This window comes from Stylophora pistillata, chromosome 5 (assembly GCF_964205215.1).
Source record: "Stylophora pistillata chromosome 5, jaStyPist1.2, whole genome shotgun sequence".
Classification (NCBI taxonomy): domain Eukaryota; kingdom Metazoa; phylum Cnidaria; class Anthozoa; order Scleractinia; family Pocilloporidae; genus Stylophora; species Stylophora pistillata.
Window position 1 is genome coordinate 30,051,017 of NC_142523.1, and position 19,050 is coordinate 30,070,066.

At 37.8% G+C, this 19,050-nt stretch overlaps 1 protein-coding gene and 1 long non-coding RNA gene across 6 annotated transcripts; one reads left to right on the top strand and one right to left on the bottom strand.

Moving 5' to 3' along the window:
* The first annotated feature begins 322 nt into the window (after positions 1–322).
* Positions 323–12,710, top strand: LOC148731374 (sorting nexin-5-like). 5 transcript variants are annotated; one of them, XM_088760771.1, is made up of 9 exons: positions 606–1,249; positions 2,784–2,868; positions 3,652–3,726; positions 4,788–4,854; positions 5,876–5,915; positions 6,033–6,123; positions 6,637–6,726; positions 7,182–7,247; positions 11,814–12,710. In XM_088760771.1, exons 5-9 carry the CDS (start codon positions 5,905–5,907, stop codon positions 11,949–11,951), a joined length of 396 nt encoding a protein of 131 aa, XP_088616897.1. In that variant the 5' UTR covers positions 606–1,249; positions 2,784–2,868; positions 3,652–3,726; positions 4,788–4,854; positions 5,876–5,904; the 3' UTR covers positions 11,952–12,710. The 5 variants fall into 5 exon arrangements, with proteins under 5 accessions (XP_088616900.1, XP_088616897.1, XP_088616898.1 ...); XM_088760772.1 differs by having other exon boundaries at positions 5,879–5,915; XM_088760775.1 differs by having other exon boundaries at positions 607–1,249; positions 6,080–6,123.
* On the bottom strand, positions 633–2,854 carry LOC148731375 (uncharacterized). The gene is made up of 2 exons (XR_016001504.1): positions 2,760–2,854; positions 633–2,430 (listed from the first exon to the last, which is right to left on the bottom strand). It is a non-coding gene; the product is annotated as an uncharacterized LOC148731375 (long non-coding RNA).
* Positions 12,711–19,050: the final 6,340 nt, after the last annotated feature.

The following is a 19,050-nucleotide window of genomic DNA, read 5'->3' on the forward strand; positions in this document are numbered from 1 at the left end:
ATTCCAAATAATAAACACCACGCGCAATGAATGACAAAACAGTACGAAAAAATAGCATTTCTACCACTAAGTCGATGAAAAGAAAAAAAATAAAACGGTAGAATCCTTAACTCCGTTGCAGTCTTCGCGGTTTAAGTATTAAACTACCAGAGACTTTGTGTTTTGATAAGATATTCAACGGTTAAGTTTTAAAACGTAGATGGGAAAAGTAAACACAACACGGGACGTCATCTGCGTATGTCTGAAATTTTACTGACGTGCGTACGCTGTTCCGTGAGGATTTACCATGCTGCTTTGGAGTCAAAGTGGACGGTGGGGGTAGGTTTGGGGAAGGGGAGAAGACTCACCCTCCCACCCAGGCTCTTATCCTTATTTTTAACTGTCACAGGCCCCCTTGGTACTCTTTGCTCTTTGGTAAAAATTTCTTTCTTTCCCCAGCTTTCCGCTTCCATTAGAATCAATGATGGCGGACATTTTTTCTCTAAGAAAACTCAGAGTATTTGCTTTTCCTAATTACGCCTGCTGTGTAGGCTAAGGCCAACACACGTGCCCTATCCATATTTTCCCCTTCATTCTCGATTGCCATTCACTCTATTCAGGTGAGATCGCAAAATTCACCATTTAAACCAGCATTGTAAATTCACAACGTTTAATTATCTTTGATTTAATAGAAATTTACCCCAGGTTATCCTTAAGGAAATGGTATCCTGACCTCAATTTAACTGCTTTACTTTCTATAAGAGTGTCTCTCTACTTTGTCTTTGCTGAATCGCACTAAAAGGTTATGAGAATGAGGTAAATGATCATAAATTGAGAAAGCTCCTGATCGTGAAACAAATTCTCTTTACCAGAACCACAGGAAACATAACGAAATGAGTATGGAGAATAAACATAATGACTTTAGGATGTAAAGAGTTAACAGTGCCCAGAATCAAGCAACGTTGATCTATCTTTGCTATTTTTGCCTTAACAGGTCAATGAAAGTGAAGAAGACAAAGGAGTCATTATTAATAATAGTTTTTTCTCTGAATTAACATGGAATTTACTTTCTAACAAATAATGTTGATTCACATGCATACATAGTATATGGCTAGCCACATCTCAAAATGTTATAATATGCAAAATTTTATATTTTTGAAAAATATGTAACTATATTTTTTTGGTTTTCTTCAGATTTCTTCAACTTGTTGTGGTCCACCCGGCATTTTCAAGAGATGAAGTTTTGCAAAAGTTTCTGAAAGAGGAAAACGTGAGTCTCTCAAATAATAACCAATGATACTCTTACAGGTGTTTGGCAGAGATATCTGTGAACATGGGGTATGTAGTCATGTTAATCAACAGTCATACCATGGCAAAATGAAGCTTATAGTATTTTAAACTCCACGATTTGCGTGTTTATCCTATAATTGATAAGTGTCATGAAGTTCAATCTGCAAATGGTTAGACTTTCTAGTCTTCTCAGATAGGGACGATAAAAAGAGTCGGACACATAGTGCCCGGTGTTGTGGTCTATCTTTGTGTAGTGTCCAATCAAGGGTGAATTGGTGAGGGAAGGTGAGGTCACTTAATACATGGACTGAAGTGGCTGCATATTGCGCCTGATGAATTCTGACGTCCGATCTCACCTTAACTCATTGTAAAGCGCAACTGATTATCTCTATAGTAGTTTGCGCTGTATAAATGTTAAATTGTCGTTGTTGTTGTTTATACTGGAAAAAGACATGCTAGTTTGGGCTCCCTTCTAATCTTTGAACTCTAAGAAGTGATTAACATGTAACCTCTCCCTATAACCTCCAAACATTTCCCAGTAAACAGGTAATGAGAATACTAAAAGTTATCTGGTAGAGGTTGTCATCTTGATCTTTAAACAACAAATTGTTGAAACTAATTTACAAGGGAATGAGTATAGCAACTAAAGGGGAGAATTTACAATCAGATCTTGGAAGTTAAAAGATAATGAGGGGCCTACAAGATATAAAAATTAATTAACATACAAAATTCATGGAGCCACTGTCAAGGAAGCATTTAGGAGAACTTCAGTTTCTTGCAACACTCACCTTCCACCAGTCACCAATGTTGTAAAAAAAAACAAAAACAAATAATATATAAAACAAAGTGCAACATTGAAGAGGAAAAGAGGAGGTGAAAGTGGGGGTACAAGGGATATATTTGGTATGCCAAATATTCCAGAATAATTATCTCCATTTCAGTGGTAATGTGCAAACAATTTTCTTGCTGATTGTGTGCCTATACCTGGGTGATTTTTTTGTAACCACACAAGTGTCTGCTGCAACTTGGCAAAATGAAGTTTGATAACGATCATGATCAAACTCCTCTCTCTGAGTAATAAACCCTCTGGCTTTTCTATTTAGACCAGTAGGTTAACCAGTTGTCTATGGCATCTCTTATGCTCACTAAAAGTATAAACACCTTTTTTTTATTGCAGTAAATGGTTTGAACCCGGGGGTAACATGTGAAGGTCTAGTCTGATCGTCCGGGTGAGTGTAGTCCTGAGAAGGACTGTTGTCGGTGGCAGTGACTGACGTTTTGACAACCTGTGCGGAAGTCATCATCAGAGTCAAGTGAGTGATTGTTGTCAGTAGAATGTTCTTACGAACTGGAATAAGAACATTCTACTGACAACAATCACTCACTTGACTCTGATGATGACTTCCGTTGTCGAAACGTCAGTCACTGCCACCGACAACAGTCCTTCTCAGGACTACACTCACCCGGACGATCAGACTACACCTTCACACCTTTTTTTATTCTAACTTACATAGCCACCAGTTACAAGCAAAGTGAAAAAACATCTTAAATGACAAGTTTATCGCAAGCAGTGGATGAGTTTTGACATCATAGTCACAGGTAAAAAGTGTTTAAAGTGGTTTTCTACTAATGTTTTTTGTCTCAATTGCTTTGATTTTTTTATTTTAAGTTTTTAGAATTATCATAATATTACTGGAATATCTTAAAGTTTATGATTACATACCGTGTACATCCCATTCAGGGTTGTAAAATATGAATTGTAGTTTGTGCTGGGGTACAGAGAGATGGTTCTTTGATGCACATTTCTCTGCCTGCAAGAAAATTTAAGACAAGTTTAGGAATGATTTGTTGGGGGTCTGTACCTAAATTATGATGAGAGATCTTCATGAGTTTCATTAAACTTTTCCATAAGCCAGTAACCAGCTTTTGTTGAAATCCTTGAGTCTTCCTTATCAGTGTTAAACCTCCTGCCATTGCAGATCAACCTCTCACCAGCTCATGTTGCTGTAGGCCTCATTCTTTCCTGTGGGCATTAACCCTTTACACCCTAAAATCAGTATGTATATTGTCCATACTGTTCTCTATACATTTCTTAAGGTGCTAACAAGGAGAATTTGTTCAACAATCAAGAGCTTCTCCAGTTGGTGGTCATTTCCTTTATTCTCCTGGCCTTAATGTGTGATTCAGGGGTGACATTGTAAGGAGAAATTATATTCCAATCACTATTAGGGATTAAAGGGTTTAGAAAACACTCCAGCCAAAGTGCATATAATGAGGACCGGCCCACGTATGACTTAACTTTCTTTTGAATTTAACCATTACCAGAATGACTTGGCCTATTTTTAGAAATAAAAATAATTAGAAGTTATTCCTCCTGGTTAGGATCTTGATGAAGAATTTCAGAAAAGAAGAGATAGTGTGGAAGAGTAGACACCACTTCCCAAAGAGACATATGGGGTCAGTGTTAGTAAGGAATAAATTTTAATGACTGGTACCAACTGAAAATTTACCCTAGGGAGGCATTATGATTCACTAAAATGAATATTATTTGGAAGGCTCAGCTGGCTAACCCTTCCCCTTTCAGATCTCTTTAGGAATTCTCTTGACTTTTTCTATACAATTCTTTTGATATTAGTTAAGAGAATTTGGTATTGGATCAGCTGATATTTCCTTAATTGATAGTATTCTCTATTCTCATCACTCAATGTCTGCCTGATATTATTATTTTAACTAGTAATGACATTGTAAGGAGTAATTATGTTGTGATCACTCATGCATCAGAGTTGGCATAAATGCTTGCCTTCCAACAAGTTAGTCTGGGCTTGAATGCTCTGCATCCTCTGCAGCTTGTGGGTAAAGGATAGAGTTCATCCCCATCGTTGGTTTGCTCTGGGGTCTTTGAGGGGAAAATTTAGGGTATTCTAAAATGTCAACTCTGCAGGAAATTGTGATTGGAAAGCCATTAATGTGTAAATTTGTAAATTTATATTATCGGTCATAAATAAACAATAAATTTGTGATTTTGTCGATTGGTTTAATTTACACTAAACAGCACAGGTCTGTGATAAGAGTGTGCTTCAAGAGGAAAGTGAAATTTTAGTTTTTGGCTCTAAGTGTTGCCAATTTTGAGATTCTTCCAGTGAATTTTTTTTTTTTTTTTCATTATTATAGAACTTTACCAAAATGCTACACAGTCAGCAACGACATAGCAATCTTTCTTTACTACAATGTATCATCTGCACTATGGTTTTCAGCTAGGCTGACCGTGGTAAATTTCACCCTGAAATCTCACTTTAGTCTATGGTCCAGTCTCGTATAATTTTAGAAAGAAAGTATGGCCAAAATGTTGATATCAGAAGAACATCTAAGTCAAAATATACTTGAAGTGTTATTATTAATGATGAAGATCTTGTTGTATAACAATGTATAATGATGTATGATGACAGTTTTACCCTGGCAGAATTATACTTATGTTAAAGTATCATAATGGTGATTTTGAATTTCTTTGTCAACTTCAGATACTGGTGTTACTTCTTAGAGCAGTGAATGATTTTAGCTCTGGCATCATGATGGCATCTGCTCATGGTAATGATAACAGCACCAAGGAACTAAAAGGGTTTTTGTTCTTTTTCTGAAATTGCCTATACATCATCCAAATCATGTCTGGTCCACTATTGCTTACATTGGAAGTAATGGCCCAAAGTGTTAAATATTAGAAAAATATGGAACAAACAGATGTATTGAGTAAATATGAAAATACATAAATTATTAGTAATAATTTATAGCAATATTGGACCAGACATGATTTGGATGATGTTTTTTTTTTCCAATATACAAATAAACACTGATTTACCACAACTCCAATGCTACATTGTAGTTCTGGTCACTCCAACCATCTTGTAATAACTGACAATGAGAGGGAAAATGTTTCTATGAATGGTGAAATCAGCTCACAAGGCTCATCCTGCCAGAGCTTATATCCCATTTGCAGTACTAGCTTGAAAATTATGTGTAGCTCTGTTTTGGAAGTGTTAAGCCTGATCTACTATGGAAGTTCTCCCTACATTATCACAGCTGAATAGTGTATGAAGGTTAGGAGAATAAAGGAATTGAACATATAAATCTAAATGTCTGATATGCAAAGGGCAATACAGCCCATCTTCAGCAGATATCCCACCCATCCCACCCCAGGGGAGGACAATCATCACACAGTAATATCATGTGTGGGAAATTGACATCTCCTACCCCAACCCTGCAGGAGACGGGGCCTACAGTTTTAATATATATTCATCCTTATCCGAGAAGACTAGCATATCTATCCATTTCTTGATTTTATAGAAAGGTAGCAAATTTTCCTCACCTATTTTAAGACCATGATTACTGGTCCAGCCAGGGCTCGAACCCTCGACCTCCCGCACAACACAATCCGGTGCTCTAACCGATTGAGCTAAAAAAGAAGCTCTTGATTGTTGAAGACATTCTCTTTGTTAGTACTAGAAAAAATTTACAGTGAACAGTATTTAGAACATACAACTTACATTGGGTGGATGTTACCTTGGTTAGATGAAGTGCCAGTTTTTAATGTTTACTCTGATTACTTTTCCAGAAGCTTTGTGACTTTTTCAAGTCCACTAAATGGTGTCAAGGTATGGAAGCTTTTTTCTGGGGGATCTTGTACCCTTGATGGCAGTGTTCCACAATTCCAATAGTTTAATCAGTTTTGTTTTGTTTTTGTCTTTGTGTCTCGGTGATCATTTCTCCAGGAATCACTGGATGTTATGCCCACTAATGATGACAATTAACACTCTAGGTTTTACTCTAGAACTTTATTCTGGATACATGGATGCTGCCAAGGTTTGTGAAATGTTTTTAGAAAACTTGGGTATAATTTTTCAGGGGGGAGGGGGTGGGATTTGGTGGTGATGGGCAAGGGTGGAGAAGGTGATAAACATTTTTTCTTTGGGGACTGGGCTGGGATAAGAGCATGGTCATGTTGTGAACAAGTGGACTGGGCTCTACCTCTCTGTCTGAAGCACCTTCAGAAAACAGAACTCTTGTATTGTATTAGCTCTGGAGTTAGAGTATTTTTATTTTTGTACTGCTCTGCTGTCTAGTTACAACGGGGAAAATTTGTAAACCAAGGCTGAAATGGTGGAACAGAGAGGTGAACTCACTTGAATAGTTTTTAATCACGAAGCTTTGTGGAAGAATTTAATATGGAACCATCAATAGGCTGAAATTTGGGACTTCGGGATGGCAAATGTAACACCCTAACTTTTGTAACTTGGTTATTCTATTTTTTTACAGTCCCAAGATGAACATTTTAACTTTCTAACGCATTTATTTCGTCCACTTCCTATTCTGTAGGAGATGCTTTTCTGTCGTACTTGTAAACTGGTGGAGTTTGAGAATGAAACAAAAGCACTGGAAAAAGCCAAACCTAAGAACCAAGAAGCGGTAAGATTCAGACAAACTTGCGTTTTGCACGTGATATACATTCCTTTGGTAGTTTTCCCCTCATTCTGTTGCTCGTGATTTTTATTATCCAAATATGCTTCGTCGAGTACAAATAACGCGCGAGACGAGTACAAATATCACACGATATCACACGATATTTGCACTCCAGAAATATCCGCGAAATTCGCCCGCAATGAAATAACAATGTGGCGTGTTGGATAATAAATCTATTATTTAACGTTTTGTAGTGTGTTATTGCTGATTATTTTTACTCGTTGTTTGTATTTTGACTCGCCCTACGGGCTCGTCAAAACACGGTACAACTCGTAAAAATACTCAGCGATACTATGCAATAGACATTTATCACTTGAAGGTCATGTTGAGGTTTTGAAGAATCAAGTCGAATGCTAGAATGGAAGACTACCAAATTGTTTTTGTGCATTTTCCATTATCAGCTTCAAAAAGCCAAAGAAGAAGCAGAGGAAGCATACAATTCAATCTCAGAAGCTGCAAAAAAAGAGGTAAATAATGTTACAAGGATCGGAATTGTCTAGAGAGTTCGCGAAGGTCAATGTCACGAAAAGTGTTTTTTTTAATAATTTTCTAGAACTGTGACTCATCAGTTTAAAAATAGACCGGTTCACGCTCTTGAGTGCATGCTGGGTAATTAGGGCAAGCAAATCCAAAATGGCGGACACGCTCGGCTACACTCTTTTGCTTGATCTGAATACTTAATGAATATCGGCTTTGTTTCAGAACTGGTCGCAATTTTTAGTATTGACAGTTCAAGATAAAAGTCACAGCTACATTTTGAGCTCTGTATTTTCGATTTTAATGCGTCAAAAAATAAGATATATAATGGTTAACTACCGATGTTGTGTTGGAGGTTGTAACAACGACTCAAGATATCCAAAAAAGATAGTGAAACGGTCACATGTCGAAAATCTTCGCTGGCATTTTATTCCGAAGGATCCAAAGAAAAGAGCCCAATGGATTGCCAGCATATCCAAAGGACTTGTTGGATTCGAACCCGGCAACTACAAGACTGTTTGTTCGAATCACTTTCAATATGGAAAGCCAACGTACTCCTCACCAACTCCAACTTTGTATATGGTGCCAAGTGACTCTAACAAACCTTCACCCAAGAAAAGAAAGCTTGTGGCAAGACACGAAGTTGTCTCTACTGCTGAGGCATCCAATAACTCAAGCTTCAAAGAAGAAGGAACTCAATGCTTGATAATAAATCCGCTAACATACGGAAGTATGAAGTTTGCTGATTTAACAACAGAGCAAGATGTCCAGCGTTTCACTGGATTCCCTAACGTAGAAACATTTCAATTGATGTTTAATACACTCTTTGAAAAAGCCATGTGTATGCACTACTGGAAAGGAGACAAAGAAAGTGCTTTGAAGGACACCACCAAGCCCAGGTCAAATAATGTACAGAGAGCTCTAACCTTGGAGCAAGAGTTTTTGCTAACCATGATGCGAATCAAGCTAGGACTCTTTGTATTTGATCTGGCTTTAAGGTTCAAAGTTTCCGAGGCGACTGTCAGCTCTGTCTTTACCACTTGGGTTAAGCTGATGTCTAAAGAATTAAAGTGGATGATTTCCTGGCCAGATAGGTATTTAATTCAAAGAAATATGCCTGATATGTTTCGACGATATTACAGAAAGTGTAGAGTCATCATTGACTGCACAGAACTATTCTCTGAAACCCCATCAAGCTTAGAGAATGCGGCAATGTGTTGGTCAAATTACAAACAACACTACACGTTAAAGTTTTTGATAGGGATAACACCAAATGGCCACATATCATTTGTCTCTGAGACCTTCAGTGGGAGGTCATCTGATGTTTTTATTGTAGAAAACAGTGGTTTCTTAAACTATCTTCAGCCACATGACCAAGTTATGGCAGACAGGGGATTCAAGATTCATGACCTGTTAGCATACTACCAATGTTCTCTAACAATTCCACCCTCCAAGCATTCCAATCTCCAGATGTCAGGTGCTGATGTTAGGAACACATCACTTATTGCTAATGTACGGATTTATGTCGAGCAGGCTATCAAGCGAATTAAAGACTTTGCTATGTTAAAGCAAGAAATTCCCATTAGCATTCTTTCCCATTTGGATGACATAATCATCATTTGTGCAGCAATATGTAATATGAAAAAGCCTTTGAGTACATAGATTTCATTTCATCAATTATGTTTGCATTTTGTACCAGTCCAAAATGTTCCCATTCAATTTTCTCACAGGTTATAAGCTATGGTAGTCAAGTTTATTTACACATCTTCTAGAATACAATTCCTTTATGGAATTACACAAACATGTTTGTATATAGCTACAACAATGTTCAAACAATAACTTTGAAACTTTAGTAATACTAAATACTATAATGTTTTGGTTTCATCCGCACTATTTTGTACTATTTAGTAGTTTGTTGAGGTCATATTGCTTCCACTCTATAATTTTAATCATTATCTATTGCTTGTTCATTGCAAAATCTGCAAATGAATGTTGATTCTTGTTCAAAATTTGAGCAGGCCCAGTGAAACCATAGCATACAACATTCACACTGAACACTGTTTTCATCATCACATTCAATTTCATCTGGCTCAAGACAGGGTTTTTCACAGACAGCACAATAATAAATAGGCCTAGTACCTAGCAACACCCTAGCAACATAAGTCTTGAAAAAAATTGTTAGATTTGGTATGATATCTTGCCACAGTTTTAAATCAAACTCAATAATTTCAATATGAGCACCACTAAGTGGAGTCCAAACAACAAAAAAGGTTTTAGGACATCCTGTTAGGGCCATTTGTCCTTGTATCTGGTAATAATAACTGTGGGTTCTCTTGAGCATGATATTCCCATTCACTAATTCTAGATAAGTTGTATTGTTCCAATGCTCATCAAATTTCATGTCTGCAAGTGAGTATGGACATTTATACTCAATACAAGAATGACCACAGCAATCGCAGTGAAAAATACCATCTGGGGTAGCTCCCACAAAAGGGTAAGTTTTAGATATAAACAAGCCACAAGTCTGAAGCTTTGCATTTTTGTGTTTTTTGGATTCTTGTGCAAAGAATGATGCAGCAGCATCTCTCTCATGTTCTCTTCCCCATTTAATGGCAGGTATCATTGACAGATCGGTACAATCTAAAATTCGCTCAAGAAGAGGTGTTACTTTGCAATTTGGCTTTCTTTTTCTAAGAATTGTTTTTGTCTTTGTGTATACTTCATGAAAATGAGATGCAGTTATTCTACCTTTTCTTTGCTCTTTCCATATACTGGAGTTAGCCTGATCCCTTGTGGCCTTTTCTAATTCTTTAATGCTACTGTCATTGAAAGATAATTGTTCCAGAAATTGTCTCACTAATTCATCAGCATCTACACCATTGTTTTTAGAGGATATATCATCAGCTATAATTTGTAGTGATGGGGGAACATCATCAGAAGTTGGTGGTGCATATGAAATATGGATGACAGCATCAGGATTTATGTTTCGAAGAGAAGCTAGAAACTTTTGCTTGCTTTCTTCGGTAACAACCCTCAAGGATTCTGGCCGAGGATCAAAGTTCTGTTTTTCCTTGCTATTAATAGCATAACTTGGGTTTTCTTTGACTACCTTGTGGCTTTGGAACACCATGTCCTTTAATTTCATGGGTTGGATGTCTTTCTTGCTAGTATTATTCCACACACATGCCTTATCTGTGCAGGAAGGATCTGTGAAACCTTTCTGGTTGGCAAACTCAACTTTATATAAAAGGGCTATGACATGATTACAGCACTGACTGTATCCAGCTGTACAGCTACAATATGCCCCAAGAATTTCACCGGGAGATTTACAAATTATCCACACTTTATGAGGTTCTTCGCGAATTCTTTGAGATGGAGTGACAGATGCAAACAACAGAACTTTGTCTTGTCCATGAATTGTTTTTGAGTATACAGTGTGCACAAAACCACTTTTAAAGTATGAATACGCTTTTCTGATTTTATATTGACCAATATAGTCAGTGTCGAAAGCTTTTTTTCCAAGTATAAACGAGAATATTTGACCAATGTTTGTATGCGGCCACTTTGTTACACAGTCCTCCCAATCGACCATGGATAACGGATCCTTTATACCGCATGTGCGTAGTAGTTCTACATGTTCATTTTGTAGTGACTTGGCTTGGCTTTCGGCCGAATCTCGAATAGGCGTTTTATGTTCAAAAGCTACCAAAGCACGAGCAGCAAGATCCGAGTGTGTCCCTCCAGAGGGCAAACCTCGCTGTTTAAGATAAAACTGCAATTCCCCACATGAAAGTTCCAAAAAATCTTCGAGGTGCGTGGCCATGATCGTGTTGTTGGGATATTGAACTGTCAACGACTTTTGAGCGAGATGGCAATAACATAAAGAGCTCAAAATGTAGCTGTGACTTCTATATTGAACTATAAGTATTCAGATCGAGCAAAAGAGTGTTGTTCGTATCCGCCATTTTGGATTTGCTTGCCCTAATTACCCAGCATGCACTCAAGAGCGTGAACCGGTCTATAGAGTTTACTGTAATAGTTATAAATAGTTACTATTGTAATGGTTATAAATAGTTACTTTTGGAAATTTCTAGACTCTCTTCGGATGCTTATATATGTTGTGATTTGGGACTTCGTTCCCTGTTTGTGATCTACAAGCGATATTGTGTGACAAGTGACAAGTGAGGGGATTTTTCCTTTCTGATGTGAAACTGACATTCTGCTGTCAAGCCCAGAGCTGTTTACCGTGGAGTGCGATACGTCGAAGGAAGTCTTCAGGAGATCTCGCCAAAGAGAAGGACAGTACTTTGCTTGTGGTCAGATAAGCGTAGATAAGTACATAGTTAATTTTAGTTGGATTGTTCCAAGAGTAGTCGCTAGCTCGTGTTAGGTTATCCTCCGTTGTTTACAGTTGAATAAATTGTGTTTCGTGGAAATAGCGAGGTTATTATCTTTCTGCCGGGAATCAGTTACCGTTACAATAACAATACCAGTAATAATGAGCAGTGTTTTTTATTTAACTGATCTTAATTTTTTTTTTTTTTTTTTTAATGCAGATGATCCGTTACAACAGGCAAAGGGTGTTGAGCCTGCAAGCAAGTCTTATCCAGTACGCTCAATCGCGGTTAAAGAATGGAAGAGATACGTACGCCATATTAGCCAAACTACTGAATGACATGAAAAAATCTGCGTAATTAAGAAGCATGAAGAAAATAGACGGCCCCATGAACTTAGGTGGCCAAAATTTATGGCTCACTTTCTGTATGACATTAGATTATTTCAATTTAATACTGATAAGACAAAAATAATTCTTTAGAACGACACCAGGGTGTTACAGGCATTGGCCTGTTCCAGGCATTCAGTTGGTAAAATGGAGCGAAGATTGGAACTGAAAAGTGAAAAAGAGAGGGAGGCCTGGGTCGGATTCATTAAGCGACTCGACCCAAACCTCCCTCGCTTTTTCACTCCTCTGCTTTAAGAGCGCTGTTTACTATTATGCTTCCTTTTACAAACTGATTGTCCGGAACAGGTTATTCAGGCAGAAATTGGCCAGAAATGGTGACAAGAATATGGCAATGACAAGGAAATTAATCAGCAAATATTTCATAGCGGGAATGAATTTCTCAACTTTGTCAAGGATACCAGCCTTGAATCAAGGCTCCAGAAGATTTATTAAATACTTTTCACGGTGAATTTTTCACCTTTACGTTCTTTCGTGCAGATCAGATTAAAACTGAAAAGTAAACTTATTTCTCTACCTCCTCTTGTAAAAGGATGTTTTAATTGATTCTAAATGAATGATTTTCAGATGTGCAATGTTTTCTATGTACTCTCGGACTAACTGACCCCATTAAAAAAAGAAAAAAATAGTTCTATTTCCAATCTTTTAAAAAGTGCCAACCAAAAATTGACTTCTCTTGTATTAGAAAGCCTAATAAAAGTTATTGGTTATAGCGGTGGAAAGTTTCTGTTTAAATAACCTTTTAATTACCTGTAAGGAGTAGAATAAAAGGTCTTTTGTTGACTTCCTCTGCGAAGATACCGGTTAACGTGACCTTTTATTCCGGTGAAAAACTGCGTTTTCCGTTTATAAATATTTGTTTTAACGTATAATGGGCCACTTACAATAATACTTGTCTTGTAGCTCTATCACGGGTACAGTGTTTCTTCCCCTCCGACTCAACGCAAGTCACCACCCCTGAATATAGCGATGACTTTAAGGCAGTGTGAAGTCGATGGACCTTTTAACTTTCGCCAACGAGCAAAGCGCTCCTTCGAAAAAAAAAAAGAACTTGTCAAACAAGTCAAACAGTGCTGTAATAGGTTGGCTTGTCTTTGAAGCCCAAAACAATGAAACTTCCTAAATGACCCTCCCACTCCTAACCCTATAACCTTACCCAACAAGTCAATCTTCTGCTGTTTTATTTCTGATGAGATCACGCGCAGATCAGGTGTAAAAATAGACTCTGTGTCATCAGGTATGTTTCGCAATAATCTTTTAGTGGCTTTCGGTTTGGTGCCCTGTTCACCTTTGAGAGGAGTCTTGCCTTTTTTCTGGAGAAATACATTGATGCAAAGCTTCAATAGCACCTGAAATCCTCAAAGAAGCAAGACTAGATCATTTGTAATCTAGATTGAGAAGCAACTAAGTGTCTGTACGTATACAACAAGACTATAGCTCAGTGTACGAACCATTAAGAGTTTTGTCACAAATCCATGCTCGTGTGCGCGAAGTGTTATACTTAACGGCTCTATGAACGAATTTAGGCCTGCTCCATTTTAAACATTTACCAACAGCTAAGTCGATTTCATTTTGTAGAAAACAATTTGGGAATTTGTCCTTCATTCATTTTGCGAGGTATATATGTCTTATTAGACGTTTTGTTGTGTAGTATCGCTGAGTATTTTTACTCGTTATTTGTATTTTGACTCGCCCTACGGGCTCGTCAAAATACGGCACAACTCGTAAAAATACTCAGCGATACTACACAACCAAATGTCTAATAAGTTATTTATTATCCAACACGCCAAACTGTTATTTCAGTGCGGGCGAATTTCGCGGATTTTATTTGCGGGGAGTGCGTGACAGAAGTATGCGAAGCGGAACTGTTGTTGTGTCGCTGTTTCTATTTTCTTCATTAATGAAGAAATCTTCTGGTTGTCAAGCTGTTTTTCTTCGTTCGATTCATCTAATGAACTTGCTAGCCATTTTGACTCTTCGTCGTCGGAAATATGATTCAAATTGTTCGCCCCTTGCTTATTTTTTCTTTTCGTAACCACAATTCAATTCTTCGCTCGCGCGATGCGAGAAAACCTGTTTAACCGGTACTACAATAGACGAGTACAAATACCGCGTGATATTTGTACTCGTCTATGGCGTTACTTGTACTCGTCTTGGTGTAGTTGGATTATAAAGTCTCTTAACCGGACGGATGTACAGCGATTCTTTATTTGGTGAATGAAAAACCTCATCGCTTATTTCGCTTTGTTTCTTCCTCCAATGTAAATTGGAACGTTTCGATAGCAAGGAAACGGTCTGGCGCCTTTATTCTTCGTGCCAGCCCATCACGAGCCGTAAAACGGCAGTGAAAAGATGATCAGATCAACAATAGTATTTAACAGCCTTACTGTGTTCCGCAAGGCACTGAGATAAGTCTCACTGGTAAGTACATTATGTCAGAGTGTAATTTAGTTGTTTCCGTAAAGGGCCAGGACTTGCCAATTATGAAATTTAAACTAAACATCTACCTGTCTTCGGACAACAACAAGAGCTACATGTCTTTGCTCTCGAGATTGATCACGAACGAAGATCGTCAAGTTTCTTGCCAATAAGCACGTTAGGTATGTTTTGAAGATGGGAAGATTTTCGAATGTATGTTGTCTAGGGTAAAACCGTAGAAAGAAACTGACACAGACAACTCCGCAGTCGGTTAAGATCTTCTCTGCTTCATCGTTTCCAGACACGTTTCCCCCTAATTTTGTAACCCTATATACTTTCAGCTGGCTCTACATTTTACTATAAGTAAAATGCTGAATGTTGTCGCTGAAGATAACCAGTGAACTGAATACTAAACTGTTCGTTCAAAAATTTTCCTTTCGGTGAAAGGCTCAGTTTAGTGCTTTTTCATTTTTTACTTCATAAATTGTTACAATGCCGTTCTGTAAAGGGACTTTAATCAGAACCTTCTAGAAAACGACATTCGAATATGGTTGACCTCTGTTCAAGAACTTACTGACTCCTATTACTTGAAATATCACACCAAACACGAGAGCAGGCGGTAAATCATTCAACGTTTAGTATTCCCCTAGTGTTGCCCTTTATCTGCTTTGTATTAATAGAACCGCTTCGAGAATTGCTTGAAATATTGCCTAAGGGACCGGGGAAGAACTGATGTGCTTTGCTCTACCACTTTTTCATTTTTTGACTTACCTCCTCCAACTTCCCCCATTCCGATGAAATAGTTCTATTTACACGTAACGGATCAGCGCATTTGCTGTTTAAAGACGCGTGTCATGGGATTATTATTTCAAGGCTAAGGTCACAATAGGTAACACACTCGTTTCACTTTCGTGTTCCTGTTTACAAGTTGAAGGCTGGTTGCGGATGAGCAATTTTAAATTTCTTCTCTTGTCTGGTTGGATTTGTGGCGCCTAAACGAAATTCAGAACCGATTTTAGTAGTTGTTTCAGACAAGAGATATTTACATTCTCTAAAGAGGCTTAAATGTGGAGTCTTATCCTTGTTGCTGCTCTGAAAAGGACTTTGATCAACACATTCTCGAACAGAATTTAGATTTGCTCTATATTTTGACTCAACCCCCATGAAGTAGCTCTGCTCATAAACTCAACGGATCAGCGCAGAAATCGCAAGTCTGACGTTTGTGGCTTTAAAGGTGCCACAAAAAATGATGCAATGTTTAGAGATTATTTCTGAAGGTCACAGTATGTAACTAATCAGTTTCACTTTCATGTTCTTGTTTATTAGCTTCTAAACAGCTCATATTGTCCTCGCGTCGGTTTTCTTTCTTACTTATTCTCTTTCCGATTGCGTAGTCTTACGCACGCATTTTTTGTTTCAGTGTTTCTATTTGTGTATGTTGGACAAATCACTGACATCGATTTCATGTGAATCACATTTGGAGGTAACTATCACTTAATGATAATGATTATAACCACTTTATTATTTTACTTATATAGCGCATTGCGGTGCGGTGTACAATATTCTTTCGGAATGGTATAGAAGCAAATAATACATATGGAATTGTAATTTAATGTGAACAGGGAGGGAGTGGGGGTGGGGTAAGCTCAATCTAACCCCCCCGTCTCACTTCTTCCACGCTGAGTCAGGTTATCGTACCCAACTTAATGACGAATTTTCCAGACTTTTGTAGAGCGAAAGAACTTCGAAAAATAATGAAGGTTAACGTGTCGAGGCACATCATAGTGTTGTTTGCTGCGGAGAGATGATGGACAAAGAATCAAACCAAAGCAAATTCAATAGTTGTCAGTAAAACAATTGATATTAAACTTGCAGAGTGCAGCTATTTAGGGAGGTAGATAAGGTGTTCTGCCTGAAGGCCAAAGAAGTTTTCGCTTTCGCGTTCGTCGAGTGTTTTGTTGACTACAGAAAGCAGCCTATATTCTTCATCGAAGATGATCAATCACCACCAAAAAGTTTCCAAAACTTGGCAGGAGCAAGTACCATAGTTTCATTGGCATGAAATTTATGAGTAGCAGATACAAGTCTTTTCAAACGAAAACTACTTCCCAGAATTGGTATATTGGAAGAGAAGGAACTTCATGAGACCGTAACAAGATGAAATTTAACCGTGATTTCTCCCATCTTCCTTAACGCAAACTCCCCTACATCAATGAAGATGTTGTTGATGTTATTTTGTTATGCTTTGTAATTTCTTTAATCTAATATTCTGAGTTTATCAACTCAACAAAAGAACTTCTATGTTTGGTCGGGCACCGAATGATCTTCAATACTTCAAAGCAGGTTGCTTCTTATTTCAAATGGATTTCATAGGTCAAGCTGAAGAAGGTCTTTACCAGCTCTATTTTCAGTTTAAGTCATCCTTTCATTCAAGTTGACTATTTTTCAACGATCAAAGTTTGTTTGAGTGAGTGCGAAGAAAAGTAACCAGGAAAATACAAACTATTTTCTCTTAACTGACGTAATCCAAAAACCTGTCTTTCTTACTTCAGCAAAACAAAAGCAGTTCAAATGGCCCATTGATATGGCGTCAAAATTATTCAATCATCGCTTTATAAGTATTGTGCGGCCTTCCTATTAAATCTCTCGAAGTCTCTTGTCTTGTCTTGCTTAGAGACGTGATTGATGTGCATTGCGACGAAGCCAGATTAGCTTTTGCATGCGAGTTCCTCAAGTGGTTTGTTGACTACAGAAAGCAGCATATATTCTTTATTGCTTACAAAGTATTATTACCTCACGAAAAGTTTCTAGAACTTTGACAACGTGAAGCAAACTTTAATTCACTTACCTAAAAGTTATGCGTAGCAGATACAACTCGTTTCAAACGAAAAAGAAACAAGCGAACATTGTAGAATACTTATCTTGATACGAAACACGCTGCAGGAGAAGGAGCGTAATACAGTAAACTATTTTAGCAAAAAGATGAAATTGCACTGCGACTTCTGCTATCGTCGCTTTAAGTTAGAAAAGAGATGTTTGTGACCTTACGTTCTTTTGATACTCTAACTGATATGATCCATTGTCTAATATGCTGACCGTATCAAATGAACAAAAGACGGAACTGTTTAGTTAAGTTGACAGTAATTATGAAAAACGCAAGGGGCAAAAAGCAGCGGAATACGGCTGCCACAAGTTCATTAAAACTCGAGAAATTTTGTTGGGAGAATCATCTATTGTTTTAGCAATAGAGCTAACAAGCCAACTGGGAGCAGGCCGTTAAGTTGATTCGTTATAAACCCGTGAAAGTGATAAATTGGCTTGTTACCTCAATTGGTAGAGCGCTGCACTAGTATCGCAGAGGTCAGTGGTTCGAAACCTGTACAGGCCTGATTTTTTTCAGGTCTGATTTTCGCTATTGCTTAAAAAGCGCTATTTACTGCGAGGATCGTGCATCATACGTATCTAATACCGCAGTTCAAAATATATGAACTTCATATATTTCATTGTATCTGATTTATCACGTTCACGGGTTTATTACGAATCAACTTAACGGCCTGCTCCCAGTTGGCTTGTTAGCTCAATTGGTAGAGCGCTGCACTAGTATCGCAGAGGTCAGTGGTTCGAATCCCGTACAGGCCTGACTTTTTTCAGGTCTGATTTTCGCTATTGCTTAAGTAGCGCTATCTACTGCAAGGATCGTGCATCATACGTATCCAATTGATTATTACTTATATAGCGTAAAATACATGTGGATATGATCTAATGCGCTAGAATTCTGATTGTTTTATATGATAAATGCGTCTGTCCGCCAATAGATCATTGGTAAGAACCAATCACAATGCCAGCGTTATTTAGCTTATGATACATAAAACACCGGATATGCTGCTGTGTGCAGCTTTAAGTGCATGTGATTCTTAACTATTCAACCTTTGATTGCAGACAGTTAAAGTATTCCAAAGGTTTCTCAAACTTCCAGACCGGTATGTATTATCTAAGTTACTGATTCAAGTGAGTTCCAGGTAACTTTTCTCTCAATTTGCTTTTGTTATCGATCCATAGCTTCAGAGTGATAATTTCCATTCGTGGAGAAACCTCCGTTCACGCGTTGACGTAAATTAAAGCTAACCGTCACGTGTGGTGTGTATTATTTTATACAGTACGCTGGGAATTTATTTCGGCTCAGGTTGGCAAAGTTCTCTAGTATTTATCTAAGAGTGATGGCTGGTTTTCACTTTACGCTATCATACTTGAATGAAGTGAGAAGCGATTCTTTATTGATCACTAGAAAGTAAGCTGAGAGAATGGAATTCAATGTTAAGAGACCTTATTAAACAACAGCAAACATATGAAACATATGTGTGAAATGCGGTTATGAGACGTATATGAGCGCGATCCTTCGCAGTAAAGCACTATTTGAGCAATAATGAAAATCAGACCTGAAAAAAATTTCAGGCCTGTACGGGATTCGAACCACTGACCTCTGCGATACTAGTGCAGCGCTCTACCAATTGAGCTAACAAGCACTAGTAACAACACTAGTATCGCAGAGGTCAGTGGTTCGAATCCCGTACAGGCCTGAAGTTTTTTTCAGGTCTGATTTTCACTATTGCTCAAATAGTGCTTTACTGCGAAGG

Coding starts and splice junctions, on each gene's coding strand:
- LOC148731374 (XM_088760774.1), top strand. Junction 6,124..6,636: donor GATACATGGATGCTGCCAAG/GTTTGTGAAATG, acceptor CCTATTCTGTAG/GAGATGCTTTTCTGTCGTAC. Junction 7,248..11,813: donor CAGAAGCTGCAAAAAAAGAG/GTAAATAATGTT, acceptor TTTTTAATGCAG/ATGATCCGTTACAACAGGCA.